General features: G+C 46.4%; 1 protein-coding gene across 1 annotated transcript; it reads left to right on the forward strand.

Moving 5' to 3' along the window:
• The first annotated feature begins 2,475 nt into the window (after window positions 1-2,475).
• Window positions 2,476-27,750, forward strand: Vps33a (VPS33A core subunit of CORVET and HOPS complexes). Its single transcript, XM_050146537.1, has 13 exons — window positions 2,476-2,620; window positions 3,988-4,053; window positions 4,491-4,618; window positions 6,053-6,239; window positions 9,290-9,406; window positions 10,570-10,744; window positions 14,976-15,172; window positions 18,478-18,604; window positions 20,318-20,385; window positions 21,977-22,114; window positions 23,628-23,765; window positions 26,002-26,170; window positions 26,714-27,750. The coding sequence occupies exons 1-13, from the start codon at window positions 2,519-2,521 to the stop codon at window positions 26,893-26,895; spliced, it is 1,794 nt and encodes a 597-aa protein (XP_050002494.1). The 5' UTR covers window positions 2,476-2,518; the 3' UTR covers window positions 26,896-27,750.
• The last annotated feature ends 244 nt before the right edge of the window (window positions 27,751-27,994 follow it).

The following is a 27,994-nucleotide window of genomic DNA, read 5'->3' on the forward strand; positions in this document are numbered from 1 at the left end:
GGGGGGGGGGGGGGGGGGGGGGGGAGTTGAGCAGCATCCTAATCCTCCCGGTATCTACAGGGGAACTTCACAGCCATGCCCCTTTTGAGACATAAGGCGCCTACTTTGTCAGTCTGCATCCATCTTGTTAGCCCTAAGAAATGCATGCTTGGTACCATTGTTACCGCCTATGGAATGGCTGTCTGTGTGGGTATATAAACTGGAAACCTTGTGGGACTGCGGGGAACACTGAAGAGGAACACCGAGAGGAAGCCAACAAGAAAGCACTGGAGAGGGCATAGAAAGAATGGGATATGATAAAAAAAAGACTTACAAGAATTAATTTATTTACCCTCAGACCTTTTTGTCAGTTTTCGCCTTCAATAATGGTCCTAAATCCTGAGAGGTTTACAGGTGCTGGCACCCCAACATTAACCTCAATAACATGCTATCCTGACTAAGGTCAGTAGATTGCCACAAGTTCAAGGCCAGCCTGGCCTATATGATGAGACCCTGTCTCAAGGTGGGGGTGGGAGGCACAAAGATTGAAAATGGCTCCAACCCAACAGAGGGAGAGTGTCCTAGAAGACTGATCACACGACCTCTTGGAAGAATACTGGGCTTCCAAGTGGCTTCATGAAACACCATCAGACTACTCTGCTCGCACCAGAACATGAGAGACACGTGTTTCCCTGTCGGTGGGGGTTTCTGTCTGCCCGCTCCCACAATAAACACACAGAAACTATATTATCTGCAGTACTGTCTGGCTAACTCTTTTTTTCAAAATAAATGCAAAATTTACTGAAAATGGGTACAAAGTGGCTGGAAAGGAACAGAAACAAGACAATGGGTGGAGGAGTAAATGGATTAACAACTGGAGTGGTTTTAGAGATGCAAGGTAACGTAATAGACAAGCAATAGACAGCCCCAGACAAGGGGAGTCCACACCACACACACACACACACACACACACACACACACACACACACCCCCCATATACAGGGCCAGTTTGTATAACCACAAGGCGCCTGGATTCAGGCCGCCCAGCATGAGGGACAACACACACCTTGGTTGGCCTGGGATACAGCTTCTTGACGCTGTTGGGGTTTTCTTCTTAGTGCGGAGAGAAATCAGTCCCCAGTCATGCTAGGCAAGTTGTCCAGCAATGAGTCACATGTCTAGCTTTTATTTCTTAATTTAACATGGGGTCTTGCTAAGTAGCCCAGGTTGGCCTTGAACTTCTGATTCTCCTGGCTCCCAAGTGATGAGATTATAGGCACGTGCCACTCTGTCTTCTGATTAGTAATCCACACTTTTACAAACTCTCAAAATTGCTAGGCTAGCTACAGAACTAGCTACTGAGTGTATGATTTTGAATATCTGCTGTATGACTACCTCCCAACACAGTAGTTTCAAAAACATCATCTTAAAGTAAATAATGTCCTACAACAGAAATTCTCAATTTAGTATTAACTTGAGGTGACGGGCGATTGTGGGGGGCTGGAGAGCTGTCATTGCTGCATTTGACAAAACACTCATACACTTTAAGTTACTCTAAAAATTATGTGTGTGTGTGTGTGCCCGCATGCGTGTGCACACGCGCGTGCATTAGTCCATGGAGGTCAGAAGAAGGCATAAGAGGACCTGGAACTGGGGTTACACAAAGCTATGAGCTGCCATGAGGGTGTTGGAAACTCAAATCTGGTTCCCTGGAAGAACAGCAAGTTCTCTTGACTGCTAAGCCATTTCTTTAATTTTTTTTTCCCCCCGAGACAAGGTTTCTCTGTGGCTTTGGAGCCTGTCCTGGAACTAGCTCTGTAGACCAGGCTGGTCTCAAACTCAGAGAGATCTGTTTGTTCTGAGATTACGCCACTTTTAACACTAGACTGGGTGTGGTAATACACTTTGTAGTCTAGCTTCAACCGCCATTTTACAACAGTATTGTAAACGCAAAGGCAAATAACATCTAATTCTTTTTTTTTTTTTTTTTTGTTCTGCCGAAGAGGGCACCAGATCTAATTACATGATGGTTGTGAGCCACCATGTGGTTGCTGGGAATCAAACTCAGGTCCTCCGGAAGAGCAGTCAGTGCTCTTAACCTCTGAGCCATCTCTCCAGCCTCATAAAATCTAATTCTTAAAACGCACTTTTTACCTGCGTGGTGACTCAGGCCTTTAATTCCAGCACTCGGGAGGCAGAGACAGGCGGACCTCTGTGAGTTCGAGGCCAGCCTGGTCTACAGAGCGAGTTCCAGGACTGGCTCCAAAGCTGCACACAGAAACCCTGTCTGGAGAGACACACACAAAAGCAATTAAATAAATAAAATAAATTTTAAAACATAAAGAACATCCCCGCACTTCTCAGTGCCCGCTATTCCTAGACCGAGGCACCGGCAGTCGCTCGCGCGCACTCCAGGACCTTCGAGAGCGTAGCGAAGGAATTCTCCTTCCGCCGTAAACGTACGTCAGCGAGTCAGGTCACGTGGACGGCCCGTCACGTGACGGCGACAGTGCCTGGGAAACGCCGGTGGCCAGGCAAGATGGCCGCGCACCTGTCGTACGGGCGGGTGAACCTGAACGTGCTGCGCGAGGCGGTGCGTCGCGAGCTGCGCGAGTTTCTGGACAAGTGCGCCGGGAGCAAGGTGAGGGCCGAGGCTCGGCGCCACCCTGCCGGTCCGGCGCGGCGCTGCGAGGCCTGGGCGGCGACCAGGCCGCTGCTCCGTGACAGCCCCGAGTTCCCTTCCAGTCTGGAAGCACCCACGCCCACAGCTCTCTCCACTCACTTTGTGGGAGAGGATGGAGTTACTTGAAACTTTGAAAAGTTGGCCTTTAACACGGATCGCCGGGCAGTGGTGGCAGCACTTGGGAGGCAGAGGCAGGAGGATCTCTGTGAGTTCGAGACCAGCCTGGTCTACAAGAGCTAGTTCCAGGACAGGCTCCAAAACCACAGAGAAACCCTGTCTCGAAAAACAAACAAACAAACAAAAAACACGGATCATCTTGCTTATTAAAGTACCGCTTTACAAGGAAGCCGGGCTTGATAGAATTTCTTTCCCTTTTTTCCTCATTGTTAATTTGAGGCGGAGTCTCACTGTAGCCCTGGCTGGCCCCGAACTCACCGAAATCCACCTGCCTCTGCCTGTGGGTGCTGGAATTAAAGGCGTGTGCATGTGCACGGCTCTGTTTTATTTTTTGAGTCAATTCCTGCCGGCATAGATTGTTCCTGGTTGTGTAACCCAGGTTAGCCTCCAGCTCCTCATTCTCTTGCCTCAGCCGACCAAGTTCTGGCATTACAGAATGAGCCTTCTTTGCCTAGCTGTGAGATTTTCTTTTAAGCATTATTTTTTCTCTATTCTGAGATTTATGAATCATTCTCTAGGGAACTGTCAGTGCTAATCTGAAGAAAAAAATAAAACCGAGGCGCCTACAGAACCAGTTTTGGAAAAAAAATGGGGTCCCAAGTAAGATGATTGCTTGCTGCTATTGAGTCAAGGCAGCAGGAACCCAGATCCGACCGCAGGCGAGGCTGAGATCCGACAGATATAATGGATTTTCAGGACACTAGGATCATGACTGCGGATAGTAAAATGTATCCGTTTTACTAAAGTGTCACTCCCGGAGGAAGCAGGGATTACTGGGCCTTGGCGTTACACCTGCCATGAAAGTTTTATTTCGACCTTTGGGCTACGAATGTGATCCTATCTATGAATGTGTAAAAATCTCAACTCCAAATTTTAGGACCGAGGAGCTGGTTCAGTTCCCAGCATCTGCAGGGCTAGCTGGTAACCACCTGTAACTCCAGATCTCACCCTTCTGCCCACACAGGCGCATTCCCACAGACAGACACGCACAACTGCACATAATTAAAATAAATCAAAATGGGAGTGGGGTGCAGGGAAAAAGAAACCTTAAAAAAATGTATTCCTACTGTGTATGACTGCCATTTTCCGCCACTGTTGTCGGGATTCCTGAGACTGTGGCAGAAGGGAGCATCTCTCCTCTCTTGCAGGCCATTGTGTGGGATGAGTACCTGACCGGACCCTTTGGACTGATTGCCCAGTACTCGCTTCTCAAGGTAACGTGACCCATGGGATCTCTTCAAGAGTTACTAATGAAGTGAACTTCGTATTGGTAATGGGATTTTTACATCTCTTCCTGAATAATCACTGACAAAGCTGTTTAATCTGTGCAAACCCTGCTATTAAGACATGGCTAGCGTTCTTTGCCGAGGGTGCTCTTCAGTGGTCGTGTACTTCCTGGCATGCACAAGGCCCAGGAATTGATGTCTGGCACCATGGGGAAGGAACAGGAACAAAAAGCATTTTGCACACAGCACTGTTGTGTGTGGCCCTGACCTGGTGCCTTTGATGGTTTGCTGTGCCGGTAGTTAGACTGCCATGCAGAAATAATGGCTTTGTCTTGAAGCTTGGTCCTTTATGTGATTGAATTATTTATAAGTAATTATGAATTATTTATAAAGTTTTTACTAACCTTTTGTGTTTGCTTTCCTAGGAACATGAAGTGGAAAAAATGTTCACACTTAAAGGAAATCGATTGCCAGCAGCTGATGTCAAGAATATCATCTTTTTGGTCAGACCCAGGCTAGAATTGATGGATATAATTGCTGAGAATGTGCTCAGGTACATCAGAGCTTTGCATTTCAAAGGGAGTTGGGCTTTAAAGGGGTTTTTTACACTTACTTCCTTATTTTGGAGATGGGTGTGTGCTATGGTGCTTGTGTGGAGGTCAGAAGACAGCTGGTGGGAATGGCTTCTCTTCCCCGTGGAGGTCCCAGGGATTGGACTCATCAGGTTTGGTGGTCGGCGCTTTCCCCTGCTGAACTTTTCCTGCCCAGAAGTTGTTTTTATAGTGACTTTAATGCTCTGAGCACCTGTGCCTTGTAGCACCTCTTGCCAGAGTGTCGGAAGGCCATCTTTTGGGAGAGTAGGAGCAGATGTGGCAGGTTATTAGGGGAGAGGCAGGAAGTTGTGAGAGAGCTCTGAGGAGCTGGAGGGAAGTAACTTCCCTCTCAGGAAAGTTCAAACCTGTATCAGCAGAGCAAACCCTGCCTTGAAAAACACAGCAACCAAAACTTCTAATGGTCATTCTCTTTTTCAAAATGCCAAAATGTAAAGTGTTAGAATTTCATAAGCAAAATGAGTAAGAACTGGTTAAAGTTTACTGTTGGATCCAATCTGTAGAGGAAGCTCTCCGCACAGGCTGCACTCTGGTACAGTTGATTGATGCAACCCTGAAAACCGTAGCTGCATATGGGCCAATTTTGGAAGTCCACAAACAAGGAGATCTGTTGTGAGATCTGGGTTTTTTAGTTCTCTCTGCCTGTCTCTTTGTCTTTGTCTCTGTCTCTTTCTCTCTGTGTGTGTGTCTAGACTAGAAAAGGGTATTGGATCCCCTGGAACTGGAGTTACAGACATTTTGGTGCTGGAATCAAAGTTTGATTAAAAGTTTGGGTATGAGAGAGAGTCTGGTGTATTTATTTATTTATTTATTTATTTATTTATTTATTTATTTATTTATTTATTTATTTATTATGTGTACAACATTCCTTCCATGTGTGCCTGCGGGCCAGAAGGGGGCGCCAGATCTCATTATAGATGGCTGTGAGCCACCATGTGGTTGCTGGGAATTGAACTCAGGACCTCTGGAAGAGCAGTCAGTGCTCTTAATGGCTGAGCCATCTCTCCAGCCCCGAGTCTGGTGTTTTTTAAGATTTGCTTATTCTATGTATTTGCATTTACCTGACTGTATATGTGTGCACCGTGCAAGTGCCTGATGCTTGTGGAGGCCAGAAGAGGGCGCTAGATACTTTGGAACTGGAATTGTAGATACTTGTGAGTTGCCATGTTGATGCTGGGAACCAAACTGGTGTCCTCTGGAAGAGTAGCAAGTGCTCTTAACCTCTGGGCCGTCATCTCTCCAGTCCCTTGAGAGTCTGTCTTTCAGTGTTTACTTAAGCAATGTTTGTTTAGTGCCTGCCAGGCAGTGAGGATGAAATAAGAAAAACCTTTGACTCTAAGCAGCACACAAGCTAATAAATTTTACTTCCTTTGCAGTGAAGACAGACGTGGCCCTACCAGGGATTTCCACATTCTGTTTGTGCCACGCCGGAGCTTGCTGTGTGAGCAACGGTTGAAGGACCTGGGTGTTTTGGGATCCTTTATCCATCGAGAGGAATACAGTTTAGATCTCATTCCATTTGATGGAGACCTCTTATCCATGGAATCAGAGGGCGCATTCAAAGTAAGGCTGACATTTTCCTAACATCAAACTCGTGTTTTAAAGGCAGGGTCTCACTGTGTGGCCCTGGCTAGCCTAGAACTCACAATATAGGCCAGGCTGACCAGGAACTCACAGAGACCCATCTGCCTCTGCCTCCCGAGAGCTGGGATTAAAGTTGAGCACCACCACGACTGGCCTCTAGACTTTCATTTTGTTGGGATTATAACGTGGTGAGGCCCATCTCCCATGTGTACGAATGTCCAATATGTTCGCTTTGGCAAATTTCCTGCTCATTTTTTTTCTGCCTACTTCTCCTTCTCTTCCTTTTCCCGTGTATATGGCACGTGTGTGTGCAGAAGAGGACATCAGCACTGTTCCTCTCCATCCTGTTCCCCGAGACAGGGTCTCTCCCTGACCTGAAGCTGAGACTGGCCGCCAGTAGGTTCACACATCCTCCCACCTGCGCCCACAGCTCTGGGGTTACACAGGTGCCTGCTTGGTCATTTTCACATGTATGTGAGGATTTAAGGTCGGCTTGAACAACAAGAGCTCTTAGCCACTGAGCTTTGTCTCCAGACAGCTCCCCCCAACTTCACCCCAGTTTTTAAAGGGTTGCCTTGCTCTGTGGTCTGTGATGGCTTTACCCGCCATCCTCCTACTCAGCCTTCTAAGTGCTCTGAATATGGACCTGCTGGTTCCCAATGTTCTTTCTGTTTGTTTTTGATATTTTGTTTAATGTTCATTCATGGATATAATATATTTGTCCCATATCTGTTTTGCTATTTTAGGACAAGGTCTCATGTAGCCCAGACTGGCCTTGAGTTCCTGATCCTTCTTCCACTTCTCAAGTACTGGAATTGCAGATGTATATAACCATACCTGGCTGGCTTCCACTTTTTGTTTTTCAGGATTTATTTATTTATATTTATTTTTTAATTATTTATTTATTGTTTTCTGAGACAGGGTTTCTCTGTGTAGCCCTGGCTGTTCTGGAACTCACTCTGTAGACCAGGCTGACCTCCCACTCACAGAGATCTGCCTGACTGCCAGGACTACATAGTGAGACTCTGTCTCAACCCTGCCCTGCCCCCAAGAATCTGTAAACATATGTCACATAGTACTTTTTTTTTTTAGTTAGAAAGGACACAGAGTGTTGAGGGGGCCATTTTCCCCTGAGTGTCAGACCTCTTTGCAGAAGCCACACCAAGCTCACCTCTCACTCTTTTGTTTGGGTTTTGAGAATTCTTTTAAGTTCTCTTTCAGACAGGCTTTCTACATCCCCACTCATAGCACATACAAGATTTTGCCTGTGTGTACCCCAGTCTTACGGCAGAGAGTTATGACTGAAGGTAATGCCACCCCCAGTTCTGATGGAGCTTACATGATCCTAAATAGTTCAGCGTAGCCTGGTGTTTCCTAGCTCCTGGAGAGACATCGAGAGATGGCAGATCTTTGTGTGCTTCTGGCTTTATTGTGCAGTGTATAAAACCTGAGACGGTGCTCACCCCACTGAATGTTCAGTGCCGGCACATAGCGTTAGCACCTTCATTTTCCTAACTAAAGACAGCCTAGTAAGAGACTACAGGGCTTCTGTTGTGTGGGTGAGTAAGTTTGGCGCCCAGAATATGAGCTTTTAAATATTAATGTGTAGTAGCATTCATCCTAAAATGTCCCTGTAGCTCGAAATGCCACGTGGGGTTCCCTATGCAAGGAGTGGGCTGCTAACGCATAGCACTGCGTCACTGGCTGTCCTGGCGCACAGTGTTGTTTCCAGTGGGTAGCCAGTGTGACCGTCATTCAGTCTGTTGTTACTGAGAAAGTAGCTCAGAAGTGGAGCAATGTGCTTGAGGCCTTAGGTTTGGTTCCCAGAACTACCAAAATAAGAAAAAAATCTGCAGTGCCAGGTTTGGTGCACATGTTTAGGTCCAGCACTTGGGAGGCAGAGGCAGATGAATCTCTGAGTTTGAGGTTAGCCTAGTCTACCCAGCAAGTGCCAGGACAGCCAGGACTACATAGAAAAACTTTGTTTTCAAAAACCAAAAAAGAAAAAAAAAGCAACAAAATCCTGTTATTAGTTTGGAAATCTTTTTTTTTTAAGATAGCATTGTAAAAGGAGAGTCTTTATAGTAATAAAACTTTTTTTCTGAGACTTATTTATTTATTATGTATACAGTATTCTGCTTGCATGAACCAGAAGAGGGCACCAGATCTCATTACGGATGGTTGTGAGCCACCATGTAGTTGCTGGGAATTGAACTCACGACCTATAGAAGAGCAGTCAGTGCTCTTAACCTCCGAGCCATCTCTCCAGTCCAGTATACAACTTTTTATTTTATTTTTTTTGGTTTTTCGAGACAGGGTTTCTCTGTAGCTTTGGTGCCTGTCCTGGAACTAGCTCTTGTAGACCAGGCAGGCCTCGAACTCCCAGAGATCCGCCTGCCTCTACCTCCCGAGTGGAGTATTTGGTGCTCCGAAGCCTGCATCTCATGGTGCTCTTGTCCTGGCTGTTGTCTTGGGGAAAGGTTACAAACATCAGCTTAGAAGGATTACAAACAAGGTGCTCAGAGTGAAGCAGACTTCTGGACTTCTGGGAGGTCTTTGTTGGGACAGCCCCGCTCTGGGTCAGAACCCCACCATCCCTTCCTCAGCCCCGGTTCTTACTGTCCTCCTGCTTCTGGCTTTGAATACTGAAGAGACCCTGAGGTAGTAGCAGTGGGGGCTTTGGGACAAAAGGTGCCATTTTTTATTTTTGTTTTGTGTTTTTTGGGACAAGATCTCACTGTGTATCCTTGGGTAGCTTGGAAGCTCTGTAGACCAGACTGGCCTTGAACTCAGGGATCGACTTGCCTCTCTTCCTGGGATTAAAGGTGTGTGCTACCAAGCTGTACTACAAAAGAGAACCATTTTGGGTTTTTTCATTTTTGTCCTTTGCTTATCTCAAATGTGGTCTCACGTAGCCTGGGGTGACCCAGGACTCCTGTCCCCTGGCTCATCCTTCTGAACTACTAGCCCCAGCCAACATTTTGACTTGTAAATGAATGGCCCTCAGTAACTGGCCTTTGTCTCAACAGGAATGCTACCTGGAGGGTGACCAGACAAGCCTGTACCATGCAGCCAAAGGGCTGATGACCCTGCAGGCCCTGTATGGAACCATCCCCCACATCTTCGGGAAAGGAGAATGTGCTCGGGTGAGAAACCTCTGCTTTCTGGTTTCATACAGAATAGTGGTCAATGAGGGAGTCCCCAGAGACACAGTCAGTCATCGGCACTCACGCATTCCATGTTGAGGACTTGGTCTCGTCCCTGTCAGTACTCACCCACTGGACATGTTAGCAGAGGTGACCAAAGTTGACAAGTGTCTCTTTCTCAGGCCACTTAGGTGGCTTTGCTGTTTAAATGTATTATAAGCATGGTGTAAGGTGTGTAGTGTGACTTACAGTGAATGTCACACATTGGAGAAGTTCCATCTGGGCCAGAGTCACAGAGCTCTTGGCCTTCTGTCCTGTATGAATGATCAGGTGACCAAACACAACTACACAACACAAGGTTTAGTATTGATCTTTTGACAAAAATCTGTGACTGGGGACTGGAAAAGATGGCTCTGTGATCGAGTGCTTCCTGCCTTACAGAAGATCAAATTCAGTTCTCAGACCCAGACACCTGTACTTCCAGATTCAGAGGATCCGATGCCCTCTTATGATCAATGTGGGCTCTGCACTCATATGTACAAAGCCACGCCCAGACACACATATACATATCAATAAAAACCCGAAATCTTCTTTAAGTGTAGTTTATATGGGGCAGGATTTGTGTGCATCTTGTTGGTTTATATGCACTACTTGGGTGCAGGTACCCCTGGAGGCCAGGAGTTGTCTGGATGAATTCTTAGTAACTAGATTTACAAATGGCTATGAGCCCCCAGAGGTGGGGGCTGGGAACTGAACCCATGTTCTCTGCAAGACCAGTAAGTGCTCTTAACCACTGAGCCATCTCTTCTGCCCTAAAAATAACTAAATCTTTCTAAAAATTTTCAAAGCTATGGCCAGAGGCTCACAGGTACCTGTGTTTCTCTCGGGAACAGCTGCTGTGTACTTCACCATCTGCAGACACTGTAGAATGTAACTACCGGGTCTGATACTGTGTCTGGCTAGGGCCCAGGGGCCACTCTTGGCTCCCACTTGGCATGGTGGTTAACCGCAGGTGCTTCTTGATAGCTGTTTATTTCGTTATCAGTGACCCTTGCAGCTTTCCTCCTTTTTTCCCTTCTTTTGATTATTTTTCTATTTGTGGCAGAATCTTAAACTCGGCTAGTTCCCAGGAGGCTCCAGTTGATTCCATGTTTTGTTTCCAGCAAGTGGCCAATATGATGGTCAGGATGAAGAGGGAGTTTACGGGAAGCCAAAACTCAGTGTTCCCTGTGTTTGATAACCTCCTGCTGCTTGATCGCAACGTGGATCTCTTAACACCGCTCGCCACCCAGCTCACATACGAAGGACTCATTGATGAGGTTTACGGCATTCAGAACAGTGAGTGAAGTGATGTCAGCTTTCACTGGTCCCTAACAGGGTGGAGTCCCCGTGTGGAGGCCGCTGCTCTATGTTCATCTTAAGCATTGCTTAAATGCAAGGGTCTAAAGGTTCCATCCTCCTTTCTCTCCCCACCCCTTGTGTTTTGAAACAGAGTGTAGCTCAAACTAACATGGAGTTTACTATGTAGTCCAGGCTAGCCTGTGTCTCCCTAGTGTTGTGATTGCACTAAGGTATAAATTACCACACCTAACTAAATATCCATTTTCTAATGATGCTTTAAAAGTAGGGACTAATACAATTTTTTAAAAACAAGTTGGCAGCATATAAAGCTATCTATTCCTGAGCTGGGTGGTGGTGCACATCTTTTGGTCCAGCACTCGGGAAGCAGAAGCAGATGAATCTCTGAGTTTGAGGTCAGCCTGGTCTTCCCAGCAAGTTCCAGGAGAAACCCTGTCTTAAAACAAAACAAAAAATGCTATTAGTTCTTGGATTGCAGAAATCCCAAGAATGTCACTTGAGGAATCATCATTCCAGGAAACATGAAGGAGGGTGGGGTGAAGCTTTGTGTTGCCATTTATTTTCTAGGTATTCTAGGTAGTTGAGAACATTCTACAATATTGCAGAGCCCCGAAAGTAACAAATGAAGACCATGAGAAAGTGTGCGTCCTATTTATTCCCACTATAAACTGTGCTCAAACCAAATGGCCAAATAAGAACACACAGGACAGGAAAGTAGCTGATAGGAGACTGACACTTCCTGCCTCTGCCTGCCTCTGCTTACTCCTCCCTGCCTCTGCCTGCCTCTCCCTGCCTCTACCTATGCCTGCTTCTACCTCTTCCTGCCCCTGACTCTGCCCCTGCCTGCCTCTCCCTGCCTCTGCCCCTGCCTGCCTCTCCCTGCCTCTGCATCTTCCTGCCTTTGCCTCTCCCTGCCTTTGCCTCTCCCTGCCTCTGCCTCTGCCTGCCTCTTCCTGCCTCTACCTATGCCTGCTTCTACCTCTTCCTGCCCCTGCCTGCCTCTCCCTGCCTCTGCCTGCCTCCTCTTGCCTCTACCTGTGCCTGCTTCTATCTCTTTCTGCCTCTGCCTGCCTCTGCCTCTGCCTGCCCCTGCCCCTGCCCCTGCCTCTGCCTTTGCCTGCTTCTGCCTCTGCCCGCCTCTGCCCCTGCCTCTGCCTGCCCCTGTCTCTGCCTCTGCTTCCCAAGAACTGAGATTAAAGATCTTGGGAATTAAAGATCAAAACACCCACCTTATTTAACTTTTAGAAGTATTTTTTGGGACTGGAGAGATAGATGGCCAGTAGTTAAGAGCACTGGCTGCTCTTCCAAATGACAAGAGTTCAATTCCCAGCACTCACATGGCAACTCACACCTGTCTGTAGCTCCAGTTCCAGGGCTTTTGACACTCTCACGTAGACATACATGCAGGCAAAACACCACTGCACATGAAATAAAAATAAATTAAGGAAAAAAATAAATGCTTTAAAAAACGTTATTAATATGTTATTTGACAGTTTCATGTATGTATATATTTTGATCCTACCTTATTTAAATTTTTTCCACATTTATTATTTATTGTATGTATGTGCACACACGTGTACTTGTGTATCTACTGTGCATCTATGGAAGTCAGAGGACTACTTTCAGGAGCTGGTCTCTTCTTCCACCATGTGGATGCTGGGGATGGAATTTGGGTCAAGCACCTTTACTCACTAAGCCCTTTCACTGGCCCCTGATTTTTATACTCTTGTGAGAAAGTCTCTCTCTGTAGCCCAGACTGGCCTTGAGCTCTGGGCGTCTTGGTTAATCTCCTGAGTGCTGGGAGTTTAGGTTATAGACACTGTCACCACCCCAGCCTTAGTCTGTAGACAGACACTGACACCACCCCAGCCTTAGTCTGTAGACAGACACTGACACCACCCCAGCCTTAGTCTGTAGACACTGACACCACCCCAGCCTTAGTAAGGTTATTGAGAAAGTCCTTGGCATAGAAGTCAGAGCACAGCTGGAAAAAAAAGGTGCTGACTCATCTTGTGAGCCTGAGGTTAGACATTTGAGTACTCTGTTGACTCCTGGGCTGACCAGATGTCCTTACTCAGGCTTGCCTGCTTCACATTAGCTGAAGCTAGCCCATGTGGGTGGTGAAGATCAGGAGAGCTCTGGGTTTGCAAAGAAGAGTAAGGTTTAGGTGGAGGTTCAAAAGAGGACAGACTGTAAATGCCGCTGTTTGGGGGCAGCCAACTTGTCTTGAGTTGACGTGCACAGATGGTGAGATCCTCAGCAACTGCTCAGAGGTCGGGGGCACGAGGTGGAAGTCTTGGAAAATCAGCTGGAGTTTGAGCTTAACGAATGATTAGGCCAGAGGTCACAGCATGTGTAGTTTGGTTGGTTTGGGCCAACATATTTCTGTTAGCGTTTCAAATGTGAGGAATTATTAATAGTCTTGATTCATGCCATGTCTTAAAAAACATCTATGTTTTAGCAGTCCCTAGACCTCATTTCCACCTGGCAGCCAATGTCCAGGGGAAATGGCTCCTTTAGACAAGGTCTGCTGTGCCCCTTACCATGAGTGGATAGACACACACGACACACACATACACCCAGGCTGCTGTCTGTCTCAGCCTGGCCTCTGTTGACATTCTGGAGCTGTGGATAAAGTTGTAAAGTCCAGAGACTGGGAGGCAGGTTGTAAAACTGCTTGTTCCTTTGGGGTGAGAAAGTCTAGAACCAGCTGCTGTGGTCATAAACCTCTGCACAGAATCCCTGTGAATTGTTAACTGTAAAGTGGCCAAAGTGGTAAATTTTGTGTTCTGTACTTCCTATCATGAGAACAGGCTTGCTGCCAAGGGGGCAGGATGTGGACAGCTAAAGATAGAGATGAAGAGGCATTGCCATAAAAGACTAAGAGATGCAGGTCCTTAATGATATGGTCATATGGCTTGTATTTTTTAACTTGTTCCCCAAAATGGTATCTTACCCTCATTCTTAATTGACAGAAGTGTTCATTCCAAGATGCTGGATCATAGGTGGGAATCAGAAGAAGGGGCGAGCCTTCGCAGAGCATACCCAGAAGACGGCAAAAGGAGAGCCTGGAGTTTAGGACAAGGAAGGGTCTGGGCAGGGGTGGCCTCTGAGTGGGCCCAGGATGGCTGTGTAAAGGTGCGAGGCAGGTAGGGACTGTCCAAGAAGAGAAAGAGTAGGAACTCGGTTTTTCATAACTGAAATGCTAATTAGGGAGAAACAGAGCAAAGGACACACAGCCCCTCCTGTGGCCCAAACCACAGCAATGGCATTCGGTTCTTAGAATCTGTCTTTGCAGAATTCATTTTAGAGTGAAAAGGGAATCAAGTTCTGCAGACTCCTCAGTTCCATACGTGAGGGGCAGGAGCACTGTACCATCCGTTCTCTCTTCCACCACCAGAGCCACAGGGACTAAGCTCAGGTCATCACTGAGCATCTTGCTGGCCTTAAACTCCACTTCTGATCTGGTGTAATGGTGAATAGTGTCCCCTTCTTGTCTCCTTGGGTACCACATGCACATGGCATACAAATATATATGCATTCGGAGCTGGAGAGATGGCTCAGAGGTTAAAAGCACTGACTGTTCTTCCAAAGGTCCTGAGTTCAATTCCTAGCAACCATATGGTGGCTCACAACCATCTGTAGTGGGGTCTGGTGCCCTCTTCTGGCCTTCAGACATACATGGAAGGAATGCTGTATAAATAATAAATTAATTAATTAAAAAAAAACAAAACAAAAATATATATGCAGTCAAAACATATATACACATAAAAATAATGAATTTTTAAAATTCTCACCACCTTTTGTTATTTCCTGTGAACACTCTGGAATTTTCTGTCTTGTTTGCTGCTGCTGTTTTATGGATCTGTGGTGCAGGCTGGCCTCACCACAGTCTTCCTGCCCTTGCCTTCCGAGTGCTAGCATTCACCTGGGGCATGCCCATGCTGGTGAGATTTCTTTTGACGAACTCAACATTGTTGCAATGGTTTCTATAGCTGTCCAGAATTACAATTAGAGCCATGGTATGGATGTTGAAGCAGCTGGGCCACAGAGAGTGTAAGCAGAGCAGGGAGCCCTTATCTTCTAACTCAGGTGTGACTGACAAACCATCTGCTCTTCTGCAGTGAGTTGCTGGTGGCATTTTGGGCCTAGGCTTTTGACTCTTGGATCTTCCCTAACCACTCAAGTGTGTTGTTCCCTCCAACTTCAGGTTATGTGAAGTTACCTCCAGAGAAATTCACACCCAAGAAGCAGGGCGGCAGTGGCGGGAAGGACCTTCCCACGGAAGCGAAGAAGCTTCAGCTGAACTCTGCAGAGGAGCTTTATGCTGAGATCCGAGACAAGAACTTCAACGCTGTGGGGTCTGTGCTCAGCAAGAAGGCGAAGATCATCTCTGCTGCCTTTGAGGTGAGGCGAGCCTTGGCTGACACCCTGCCCTCTGGGGGTGCTGGGGGGACAACAGTCCTGGTCACGGCGGGAGCATTTGCAGCTCAGACTTCTATTTACCCGAGATGTTTAGGTCTGTGAGTCAGGTATACACTAAACTAACAAAGCATAAGAAAATTTATTTAAAAATAATTCCTTGATGTGCTCATAATTTTACCAGCTCTTGCCGGGCGATGGTGGCGCACGCCTTTAATCCCAGCACTCGGAAGGCAGAGGCAGGCGGATCTCTGTGAGTTCGAGACCAGCCTGGTCTACAAGAGGTAGTTCCAGGACAGGCTCCAAAAAACCACAGAGAAACCCTGTCTCGAAAAACCAAAAAAAAAAGAAAAAAGAAAAATTTACCAGCTATTAAAGACAAAAGCAAATCTGCATGCGAGGGAGGTGCCCTGCTTGCTGACTTTTATGTAAAGAATTGAATCTTAGCTGATATTTGATACTTGTGACATGGGGCATCTTCAGTGGTTTTTAAAGAGTGGATTGATACTTTGATTTTATAATTATGAGTGCTGATACTGACTCTTCCTGTATAATATACAGTGAAGACTAGCAGGGGTGTGTTTAGGGCCATTTCAGGAATAACAGGAACTGGACATGAGCACACTCCATTTTATCTCAGCACTTGATAGCTTGATAAGCAAAGGCAGATGGGTCTCTCCGAAAAGGAAGGAAGGAAGGAAGGAAAGAAGGAAGGAAGGGAAAGAAAAGAAAAAAAAGGTGGGGGAGGAAGGAAGAAAAGAAATCATTGGAAATCAGAAGTTCTCCCCATAGTGTATGTGTGTGTGTGTGTGTGTTTGTGTATGTACACGTGTGCATGTGTGTATGTTTGCATGTGTGCTATGTGTGCATATGGAAGCCAGAGGTCAGCCCACCCTCAAGTAATGTTTCTCAGGAGGCATTCACTTTGATTTTTGCTGTTTTTGCTTTTTGGGGGTTGTTTGTTTGTTTTAAGGTAGGATTTCTTTGTGTAACTCTGGCCTGGAACTCCTGCAGGAAAATAGTAGGTTTTCTGTCATTAAGCTGTTATGTTTCTTTTTTGGTTTTTCGAAGCAAGGTTTCTCTGTACTTTTGGAGCCTGTCCTGGAACTAGCTCTTGTAGACCAGGCTGGCCTCAAACTCACAGAGATCCACCTGCCTCTGCCTCCCAAGAGCTGGGATTAAACGTGTGAGCCACTGCTGCCCTCCCACCCCCCACCCCCACTAAGCCATTATGTTTCTATAAGAGCAAAAATCTTTCATCTAGTGAGAACACTGCAGTTTATAGCATGAAGTAGCATTGAGTTTGAGCCGTGGTGTCTAGGCAGCATGTGTGGCCTGGACTGGTGTGAGGATACACACCTGCAAGGGCTCCCTCTGTGCTGGAGGACGCACACCTGCAAGGGCACCATGTTGTATGTTCAGGGCCAATGCCTTCTTGAGCACTTACAGAAATGTGTTTCAGCTGGGCAGTGGTGGCACACGCCTTTAATCCCAGCACTTGGGAGGCAGAGGCAGGCGGATCTCTGTGAGTTCGAGACCAGCCTGGTCTACAAGAGCTAGTTCCAGGACAGGCTCCAAAACCACAGAGAAACCCTGTCTTGAAAAACAAACAAACAAACAAACAAAAAACCCAAAAACAGAAATGTGTTTCAGTTAGTTTTTGGACAACGCGTGTTCAGAAACTTTTTGTGACCCTCATGTTCATTTACACAGTCTTGTACGAACCGTGTCCCATAGTTTAGGAGCTGGGCTGGGGCTGGAGAGATGGCTCAGCAGTGTAGAATGCTGCTCTTGCAGAGGACCTGAGTTCAATTCCCTTGGACTCACGTGGACATACCCATGCATAGACATATGCACGTACACATAATTAAAAATAAAAGAAATCCTTTTTTTGTTTTGTTTTAAAGAAGCTGGGCTATAGCACACCTATCTTATTCTAATACCTGCAGATTCAAGAGAGCATAAGGTTTTCTTTCTTTAAAAAAATACACTATTTATTTACTTTTCTAGTACCAGAGATTAAACTCAGGTCACGTGGACATGCTGTGCCCTTGAGCTGTGTCACCAGCCTAGGCTTTTGTTGCTTTAAAACTTTTTCTCAGGGGGCTGGAGAGATGGCTCAGTGGGTAAGAGCTTTGCCTGCTCTTCCAAAGGTCCTGAGTTCAATTCCCAGCAACCACATGGTGGCTCACAACCATCTGAAATGAGGTCTGGTGCCCTCTTATGGCCTGAAGGCATACATGCAGACAGAATATTGTATACAGAATAAATAAATATTTAAAAAAAAAAAAAAAAAACCTTTTTCTCAGGCCTGTATCAGCAGCACTGTGTTCAGGGTTCCTCTTTTTAGGGGGTGTGAGAGCGTGGGTGTTGTTTTCATAAACAACTTCCCGAGATCTTCTGTTACACCCTTTCCTCCTCCTAGAGGATGCCAGCTGTACTAGACAGACCTGGGGTGCTGCTCAAGGAGAACACGGGAGGTCTGGCCAGCATCCGGCAGGGGAGCCCACACGTGTGATCAGTGATAATGAGAGCAGAATCCCCAGGCGCCTCGTTACCACCTTCCTGCCTCCTCTTGTCTTTAGCCAGCTTGTTCTTGCTCTGGTTTGGAAGTGTGGGATTCGCTAGATTTACACAATGACTGTTTAGACTCTGCAGACAGAAACTGGGAGAGTTTCTGAAAAGTGCCTTTTGCCTTTGTCGTTGTGTTTCTGGTTTTGGGCGTTACCTTTCTTAGGGATTCTCTCTGTAGATTAACTCCATGTTCCTGAAGATAGTTTTGGATGATGTTATTAAAACGTTCTTGTCAATAATCGAGTTCACTTTGTTCATGGGCTGCATTCACTGTTGAGATCCAATGCCAGATGGCATTTGTTTATATTACACAGAAGATTTTTGACTGTTTGTTTTTGATTTTTGACACTGTCTCATGGCTGAGGATGATCTTGAACTTCTGATCCTTTTGTCTTCCCAAGTGTTGGGGTTTTAAGTCAGCTCTGGCATGCCTGACTTTGGACTCTTTCTACTGTGTGAGGCACTTAGAGTTTGTGTGTGTGTGTGTGTGTGTGTGTGTGTGTGTGTGTGTGTGTTTGGGGAGGAAAGGACAACTGGAAGGACCACCCTGGGGTCCTTTGATGGAGTAGCACCATGTCACTGTACTTACCTTCCTATGGCTTTGGAGCTGGGTTTAACCTGATTTGTATTTCCCTTTCATGATGGTATCGCTAACGCATCCTCTGGATGTTCTCCTGCCGCCTCATGGTGCAGCTGCTTGTTCTGTTCCCTTGCAGGAGAGGCACAATGCCAAGACGGTGGGGGAGATTAAGCAGTTTGTTTCCCAGCTGCCCCACATGCAGGCCGCCAGGGGATCTCTTGCCAACCACACCTCAATTGCCGAGTTAATCAAAGATGTCACCAGTGAGTACCCTTTGTTGTAGCTCTTCCTACCTGGGACTGGCTGTGGATACATTGTCCAGCACCCTGGTCGTCGGCACCTTGGTCCTTCCTTGGAAAGACTAGCCGTGCTTTATGCATTTGTTTTATTATTGTAGTGCCTGGGATCAAACTGGGGCTTGTTAATGTGAAGCATGCTTGACCACTGAGCCACCCACAGCCAGTTCCATTTGAGCATCATGCTTGAGTCACAGGAGAAGGAAGTGTATGACTTTCTTAGGTAGGGTCTCATGCAGCCCTGGTTGGCCTTAAACTTGATGCACAGCCAGGTCTGACATGAACTCCTGATGACCCTCTTGCCTGCACCTCTCTGAGATGGGGTGACAAACTGGGGACACTTTATCTGACTAAGCGTGTAACATTAATAGGAACGCTTGTTCAGGCTGATATATAGCTCAATGGTTACAAGCGTTTGCTGCCCTTGCTGTGGACCCTAGTGCAGGACCCAGCACCATTGCAGGTAGCTCACAGCTATCTATAACTCCACCCAGGAGACCCCACTGACCTCTGAGGGCACTGCGCTCATGCACAGACACACTCGGGTACACACAAGTCTTTTAAATAAAAGTTCCATTTGTGATTAACTCAGCTGAAGTATTAATCGTGAGGTCAAATACCTGGAATACGGATGAGAAAAAGGCACTCGTCTAGAGGATGGCCCCGGTATGACGTGAAGCAGTCAGCACTTCCCCCATGATGTTTTCCTCTGTGAAGGTTATTTAATTAGGGTGGTATGGTGTTTGGGGTTTTGCTAAGACTCTTGCTTTGGTCCTCTTAAGAACTGTGCAGAGCACCTATAATCCTAGTACTTGGAAGGCTGGGGCAGGAAGGCCATAAAGTCAAGGACATCTTGAGCTACACCGTGAGACTCTCAGACAAGAAAGAAAAGGGCCTGGGAATGTAGCTCAGTCAGTGTGCTCACTACAGTAGAGGCCTGGTGGTATGTGCTGCAGTGCCAGCATGGGTGGGTGGGGGGGTACTGAAGGCAGGAGATCTGAAGTGCAGGCCCATTTCAGTTTATACTGAGTTCAGGACCAGCCTGGGCTACACTAAACCTTGCCTCAAAAACAAACTAAACCAGAGACTTGTGTCTTTAATCCCAGCTGTCAGGAGGCAGAGACAGGCAGATCTCTGAGTTCAAGGTCAGATTGGTCCTGACCTTGAGTGAGTTCCAGGACACTAGGGCTACACAGAGAAACCACGTCTCAAAAAGTAAAACAAACTTCCCAGAGAATTGTCACAGAGAGCCTCATGAGATATTAAGGTTTTAAGTTCTAATGCAAGCCCATCTGACTCAGATGGAGAAGCTGAGGAATTTGTTACTGAATAGCATGTGTTCATTATGAAATGTTAAGAAATATGCTTTGAATCTAAGTTCAGTGTTGGGAAATTAATCCTTTATCTGCTGGTGACAAAAGTAGGAATCAGTTGGCAGGAGGCTGTGCTCTGGGGAAGTGAGTGTTCACTGACACTGAGACCCCTGCCTGGTCCTGACCTCTGCACCCGAAGCAAAGGACCTCGAAGGAGCAGTGTGCAAGTGTAACTGGTGCTCCCAGTCTCTACCTTTTTGGTTTTATGTGCTGCATTTGCTAATTCTGCTTATGAATAGAAGCATAGCACTCGAGCCAGATGACACTGCTGAATTTCTAAGTCAAAACTTTGCCGATTACATTTTAGCTTCTGAAGACTTCTTCGATAAGTTAACAGTGGAGCAGGAGTTCATGTCTGGGGTGGACACTGACAAGGTATGTGGGAGCCTGCTCTTCACCAGAGTGAAAGCCAGTCACCTACGGTTAGAGCCAGAATCAGCGGTCCATTGCGGTGTTGTCTATGTTGTTATTGTTTGAGACTAAAACTCACCTGGAGCCCTGACTGGCCTAGAACTTGATATGTAGCTCAAGCTAGCCTTGAACTCAGAGATCCTCTTGCCTCTGCCGCCTCTTCAGTGCTCAGACTGAAGGTGAGTGAGCGCCACTCTACCTGTCCCTCAGCCATTGTTCTGGTTCCTCTTGTGCTCTTTCTCCCCCCCACCCCGTGTGTGTGTAATAAAAAAAGATATTTGCTTTTTGGGGTGGGGGTGTAGGTTATTGATAGGACAGTACCTGTCTAGCATGTCTAGAAATCTTGGGATCAGACCCAATATTCCTAAAGCAACTAGCAACAACAACATTGTATACGCACACAGACACACACACACACCAGCTGGTCATGGTGACCCACACTTGTAATCCTAGCTCTTGAGAGATGGAAGCATTTAAGGCCAGCTTTGGCTACATAGCAAGTTTGAGGCCAACCTGGGTTACAGGAGACCTTATCTCAAAACATCAACCAACACAGGTTACTTTTAAAAATATTCATCACCATTAAAAATATTAATTGTTCAATTTGCAAAGGTTCCTATTTTTTAAAAAGTACTCCTATCACTTCATGCTCGGTAAATTGTTGATATTTGTTCTGTTTTTGTTTTTTTTTTTTAGGTAGACCAAGCCACATAAACCCCAAATATTCAGCAGCCACTAAGTTGTTTATGAGGTAGATGTGTCCGAGCAGGCACTTGATTGCCCAGTGTTGTCCTCACCATCTCACACTGGTGTGTGTGTGTAGAAGCATCAGGTTGGGGCACAGAGATGAGGGAGACACCTTCAGCAGGGGTGAGGAAGTCAGGAAACAGCCTTCCTCTCTCCAGCTGCCTTTCTTTGCCTAGAGCATTGGTTCTCACCCTTCCTAAGGCAGCTGCCCTTTAATACTGCTCCTCATGTTGTGGTGACCCCCAACCATAACATTGTTTCCTTTTTGTTTGTTTACAGTGAAGGTTTCTCATTAACACCAACAGTGACTGTATTTAACAGTTCCCTCAAAGGCAAAAGTTGACTCACTTCCTCTGCCTCCCGCTGATGCTAGCAGTTGCAGCTGTCAGTGGGTTTGTGATTTTCTTATGTTGCCATAACATTATTTCATTGCTACTTCATAACTGTAATTTTCTATTGTTATGAATCGTGATGTAAATATCTGGCATGCAGGGGCCTTAGGTGACCCCTGTAACTATGACCCCCAAAGGGGTCTTTTTTTTTTTTTTTTAGTTTTTCGAGACAGGGTTTCTCTGTAGCTCTGGAGCCTGTCCTGGAACTAGCTCTTGTAGACCAGGCTGGTCTCGAACTCACAGAGATCCGCCTGCCTCTGTCGCCCAAGTGCTGGGATTAAAGGTGTGCGCCACCACCACCCGGCTCCCAAAGGGGTCTTGACTACAGATTGAGAGCCACTGTCTTAGGGGAATATAGGAGATATCAAATTGTTTTAAGTCCGTGGGCTATGAGTCTGTTTATATTTCATTTCTAGGTCAACAACTACATCGAGGACTGTATTGCCCAGAAGCATCCACTCATCAAGGTGTTGAGACTGGTGTGCCTCCAGTCTGTGTGCAACAGTGGGCTCAAGCAGAAGGTTCTGGACTTCTACAAAAGGGAAATTCTCCAGGTAGTAAACTAGAGAGGTTTTATATGCTGAGAAGGAGCGCGTCTTTTAATAATAGAGCTCTTTTAATAAAAGCTGCTGTTTTAGTGTAGTGTGAACACGAGTTTGTTTTGTTTTAGAACCTGTTGTTACAGTGTACATGTCATGGTGCACAAGGGGGCAGGACAACTTCAGAGTGTGTTCTCCTTCCACCTCCATGGGGCGCAGCACATAGCGTGGCAGGTGCTTCACCCTCCGGACCTTCTCAGCAGCCTGTCTTTAACTTCTATCACCACTATCTTTTTAATCTAAATTTTAAAATTATGCTTATTAATTTAATTATTTAGCATGTTTATGTGTGTTTGCACATGTGTATATGCATGCTTATGTGTCATGATACGCATGTAGAGGACAGAAGATAACTTTTGGTGCTGAGCTCTTTCCTTCCACCATATGGACCCGAGGATGGAACTCAGGACGTCATACTTGACAGCATCTTGCTAACCCCTGTGGAAAGTCTTATTGCATTCTTTGATTGATTTGCATGTGTGTGTATGTCTGTGGGCCAATGTACAGGACAAATTTCTGATTGTTCCTAAACAGGCTTAGCTTGTTAGACTTTATAGTAATGGGGAAGCCCACTGCTATTACAAGATGTTTTTTTCTATAGCCTGGCAGCATGCCACACACGCACTTGGGAGCAGAGGCAGATGGAACTCTGTGAGCTCCAGGCCATCCAGGGCTATATAGTGAGACCCTGTTGGAAAAACCAATTTTCCCATTTGAATGTCTCAGGCAGGTGGTTATTTGTTATTACCAGTCCGCGCCCAGTATATTGTTAGTTTTTGTGGATTTTGTTTTCCTCTTTCTTTTGTTACACAAATGACAAATTCTCATGAGATTCCAGTATTGCAGAAGTGCATGGAGCAAGCCAACTGTCCCCAGCCCTGTTCCAATTCCTGTCTCTCCCCAGAGGTTCCTCCTCCTTCCACTTCTTTGCACACAGGCTGTGTATATACACAGGTTTCTAATTGGTATGTGCTCCAAGGTTAGTTAGCATGGCTGGTACAGCAATCTATGGGTAGCTGACATGATGTTTGTAAAGTGTCTCAGGGGACATTCCACAGGGTCAGCGGCTACTGTTCTTTTTTTTTAAAAAAAAAATTCTACATGTAAAATTTTATTATGAACTATTTTTGTTCTTCTCAGTGTGCAGATAAGCCTTTGAGAGCTAATATATACTGAATGGAAATACACTTTCTTTAATGCTCAGCTTGGGTCATGAACTCTGACTTTAAAGTAAAAACCTTAAATCATTCCTGAAACAGGGAGCAGGGCTAATATTGGTGGGCAAGCATCTAAGAGTCCCAGTCACAGCACCCTCTGCCCTGTCACCTGCACTCTCTCCACTCAGTCCTGACCTTGCTCACAAGCCCTGGGGTACAAACCACATTGATTTGTTAGAGTGCTCCTCTTTGGAAATCTGCAGAAGCCCTTTTCCTGACTTAACATCACTGCCAAATGCCTTCTCCTTCAGACCTACGGCTACGAGCACATACTGACCTTGAACAACCTGGAGAAAGCTGGCCTGCTAAAAGCTCAGACAGGGGGCAGAAACAATTACCCAACGATTCGGAAAACATTACGGCTCTGGATGGATGATGTCAATGAGCAAGTAAGATGTGTTCCTGTGCTTGATTCTTGTAGTTCACGGTGACAGCGTGCACACCGTGATCTGTACATCAGCTCCACTTCCTGAGTGTCTCTTCACATTGATCTGTTTAGTGTGTGTACAACTTGAAGGGGTTGGTTCTTTCCTTCCACCGCGTCAGTTCTGGGGCTTGAGCTCAGGTTGCCAGGCTTGGCAGCAAGTGCCCGTACTCTTTGAGCTCTTTATTCTTTTCTGATCATTTCCTCATGCTTCAGGAAAACAGTGCATATGTGTGCAGCATCCATCCTAGTCTCAGCAGAGACAGAATGCTGTCAGACTGAATAGCTTGAGGTTAATAAAGATGTGAACAGTGTGGACCTGTTCACAGTTGCAGGCTACAGACCATCATAGCTGGGGACTCCCAGCAGCAGGAGCTTGAGGGAGCCAGGCACAGCACGTCCATCGGGACAGAGAGGATGTGTGCCCCTGTGTTTGCCAGTGCTCCATGACTCTTCACACTCATTAATCAAGGAGCCCTTCCCGCGATGGTGCCTAATGTAATCAGTCATGCTCAGAGGCCCATCCTGCAGTTAGCGTCCATCACACCAGCTGAGGCGTGAAACCTGTCACAGGAACCAGAGAGAACTGTGTGGCTGACGGCTTCTGACCTCCATGTGTGTCACAGTTCAGGGGGCAGGGCAAAACAAGCCAGGCCACAGGCTGCTGTCTGCTCTCCAATTGTGCCATGGCACAAACAGAAGTCAGAAGTCATGGGAGTGTTGGCACAACACCTACAGGCTTCTGGGCACAGGGCCCTGGAAGAGGTGCAGGGGATGTTAGGAATAGTTCACAGAAACATCCTTACATGTAAGCTAGTCACTGTGCACTGGGAAGGGAAGCAGCTCCTGCCACAGATAACGTTCTTCACAGAGGCCACCCTGGTGGCCAGGTTTTAGTCCTTCCAGGGGGTGTCTGCGCATCTGGCAGCACTCCACACATATTCTGTGCTCGTGTCTGCAGAGATCCTCTTGGTTTTATAGTCATCACTCAGTGCGATGCTGCCAAGCTTGTATTGTCCACATAGTGTGCTAGTTCACCACTGTCTGACCTTCTTCCCCTCGAACATCTACTGCCTAACAAGGGCTAGATCTAAGAACCTTCCTGGTGCCCCATTCCATTCTGGTTCTTTTTAATACTACTTAGGGTTTTGTTTGTTTGTTTGTTGGTTGGTCCTGGAAATTAAACCCAGGCCTCACACATGCTAAACCTGCTTCCTAGTATTGAGTTATACACCATTTCTGTGTGTGCACATGTGTGCGTGCCTGTGTACATTGTGTATATGTGACTGACCCAGTGTAGTCCAGGTCAGCCTCTAACTCCCTACTAGCAAGTGACCTTGAACACCTTGATCCTCCAGTCTCAGTCTCCCAAGTGCACACCTGTAATCCCAGCACTCCAGAGTTGAGGCCAAGAGGATCCTAACTTTGAGACTGACCTGGCCTACATAGTGAGATCCTGTCTTAAACAAGAAATGATTAAAGTGAAGCCAGGCTGTAGGTATGGTTCCAAGTACCAACATCATGTGACTCCAGCACCTTCTGGATTCTGCAGGGGTCTGTATGCTTCTATCTACAACTCACAAACAGATACCTGCTGTACACATAAGTCAAAACAAACTTTAAAAAAAGAAAAATGTAAGCCGGGCAGTGGTGGTGCATGCCTTTAATCCCAGCACTCGGGAGGCAGAGGCAGGCAGATCTCTGTGAGTTTGAGGCCAGCCTGGTCTGTAAGAGCTAGTTCCAGGGCAGGCTCCAAAGCTACAGAGAAACCCTGTAAATAAATAAACGAAAGAAAGAAAGGAAGGAAGGAAGGAAGAAAGAAAGAAAGAAAGAAAGAAAGAAAGAAAGAAAGAAAGAAAGAAAGAAAGGTAAAGCCCTGGGTACTAAACACAGAGCCCCTACAAGGTGGATTGGAGGCCGGGCGATGGTGGCGCACACCTTTAATCCCAGCACTCGGGAGGCAGAGGCAGGCGGATCTCTGTGAGTTCGAGACCAGCCTGGTCTACAGAGCTAGTTCCAGGACAGGCTCCAAAGCCGCAGAGAAACCCTGTCTTGAAAAACCAAAGGAAAAAAAAGGTAGATTGGAGCAAGACACAGGCAAGGGGTATTTTAAGTTTCTGTTTCCTAATCAAATAACTTCAGGTACCAAAAAACTGTGGGTGACTCTCAGTCTCCTTATTTTTTTCTTTAACTGTTGACAGAACCCCACAGACATTTCCTACGTGTACAGTGGTTATGCACCACTCAGTGTGCGACTCGCTCAGCTCCTTTCCCGGCCAGGTTGGCGGAGCATTGAGGAGGTTCTCCGCATTCTCCCGGGGCCTCACTTTGAAGAACGCCAGCCATTGCCCACAGGGCTGCAGAAGAAGCGTGAGTTTATCTCCCATCCACAGTCAGTGTGCTGTTGATGGGGCTCGTGTTATGCGGTTGCTTTGTAAAAACATTTGTAAAGTCAGTTGCTAATGCACATTGGCAGCCCAGAGCTGTGCTGTGCCCTTGTGAATAGCATATTTCAGTCTGCACTGAGACCCCCCAGGACTCGGGGTGTAAGGTCAAAATCAGCATTCCAGAGCCTCAGATGAACCAGCTATACCAAGATGCACTTGACTTTTTCATACTTCTCCTTCTCCATGTTTAAATATATTTATGATTAGTGTGTGTGTGTGTGTGTGTGTGTATGTGTGTGTGTGTGCCTGGAGAGGTCAGAGGCATCTCTTGAAGCTGGAGTTACAGACAGTTGTGAGCTCTCTGATGTGGGTGCTGGGAAATTAAACTTCCTCTGCAGGAACAGTACACAATCTTAACTGCTGAGCCATCATCTCTCCAATGCATTTATACACTTTTAAATGAAAAAAAAATTTCAAGAAGCAGCAGTAATAGATACTTTTGAATTCTGAAATGTTTACATTTTAGGTCAACCTGGAGAGAACAGAGTCACGCTGATCTTTTTCCTCGGGGGTGTCACCTTTGCTGAAATCGCTGCCCTGCGCTTTCTCTCCCAGTTGGAAGATGGAGGCACTGAGTATGTAATTGCGACCACTAAACTGATGAATGGAAGCAGCTGGATTGAGGCTCTCATGGAAGAGCCACGATAAGTCCAGAAGACATTCCGTGGCCAGGATAGTGGTTTTGTGTTGAGGACTAAGCCAGCGTTGTCCGAGTGCTTGCTCTTTCCTGCGGATTTGTGTCGCCAGTCTCTTACCAGTTTGATTCCTAAGGCAAGTTTTGTTTCCTTCTGAAAAAAATCAGCTTTGAAGAGTTCTTGGTGTAATGAAGTTTCTGCCCTCTCTGATTTAGCTGCGTCTGTGCAGGTTCTCTGCCTATGAAGGACTGAAGAGCAAGCAGCTTCTGCCAATTACCAATACAAAGGCTCTTCTGACTGCACGTTAACTGCAAGACATACCAGTGGAGATGCCGCTAATGGGGCTTCCGTTTTCTTCCATGTCCGTTGTGGCCCCAACATCAAACTGATCCTTCTGTGAGCAGTCGCAGCTCTTAAGTTTCTTCACGCTGCTCTGTGACCATGGTAACTGCCTTATGCACCTCGTTAGCATACCGGCTGTACTCAAGTTCACACATCACTTTTGGTCAAATATACTCAGCTGATCTGTCCCTGAGCTGGTCTGAGCTGTGGTGAGTTTCAGTCAGATCCACGACTGAGAGCAGGCATGTTGGTGAAGCTGGGAGTTCCTCATCTCAGCATCCGGAGAAGTTAAGGGTGCCAAGCGTGGGACCCAGTGATGACTTTTCTGCCATCATCCAGGTCTGCAGAAATGTAGCCTGTCTAACCATTGCCCAGCTCCCATCCAGGGTGTGGCTGCTCTGGTTAACTACTAACCACAAATTTTCTTCTCATTTTCTTCATGTAGAATTTGGAACAGTTCACTGCACATTGTAATGAAAGAAATTGCGTATTAAAAAAATACAGGAATAAAAGGTGGCAAAGATAATGTTTGTTTCTCATGGAATGAATTTAGCCTTGATATTCAGTATTCAGAGGGGTGGGGAGTGAGGTGGGGGTGATTCCCAAATGGGAAAACCTTCTTGGCTCAGAAGATTCTTTTTCAGGCTCTTGTTCTTCCAGGAAGTTGGTTTTACCTTTGAGCCCCAACCCTGGCTAGTCTCAGCTGCCAGGGAGTGCAGCCCACCTTGTCTTGAGTGTTTTCCACTCCCGGGATTCTGTTCAAGTTTGGT

The sequence above is a fragment of the Alexandromys fortis genome, unplaced genomic scaffold (genome assembly GCF_014885135.2).
Source record: "Alexandromys fortis isolate MF-2015 unplaced genomic scaffold, M_Fortis_MF-2015_v1.1 scaffold_56, whole genome shotgun sequence".
In the NCBI taxonomy this organism is placed as follows: Eukaryota; Metazoa; Chordata; class Mammalia; order Rodentia; family Cricetidae; genus Alexandromys; species Alexandromys fortis.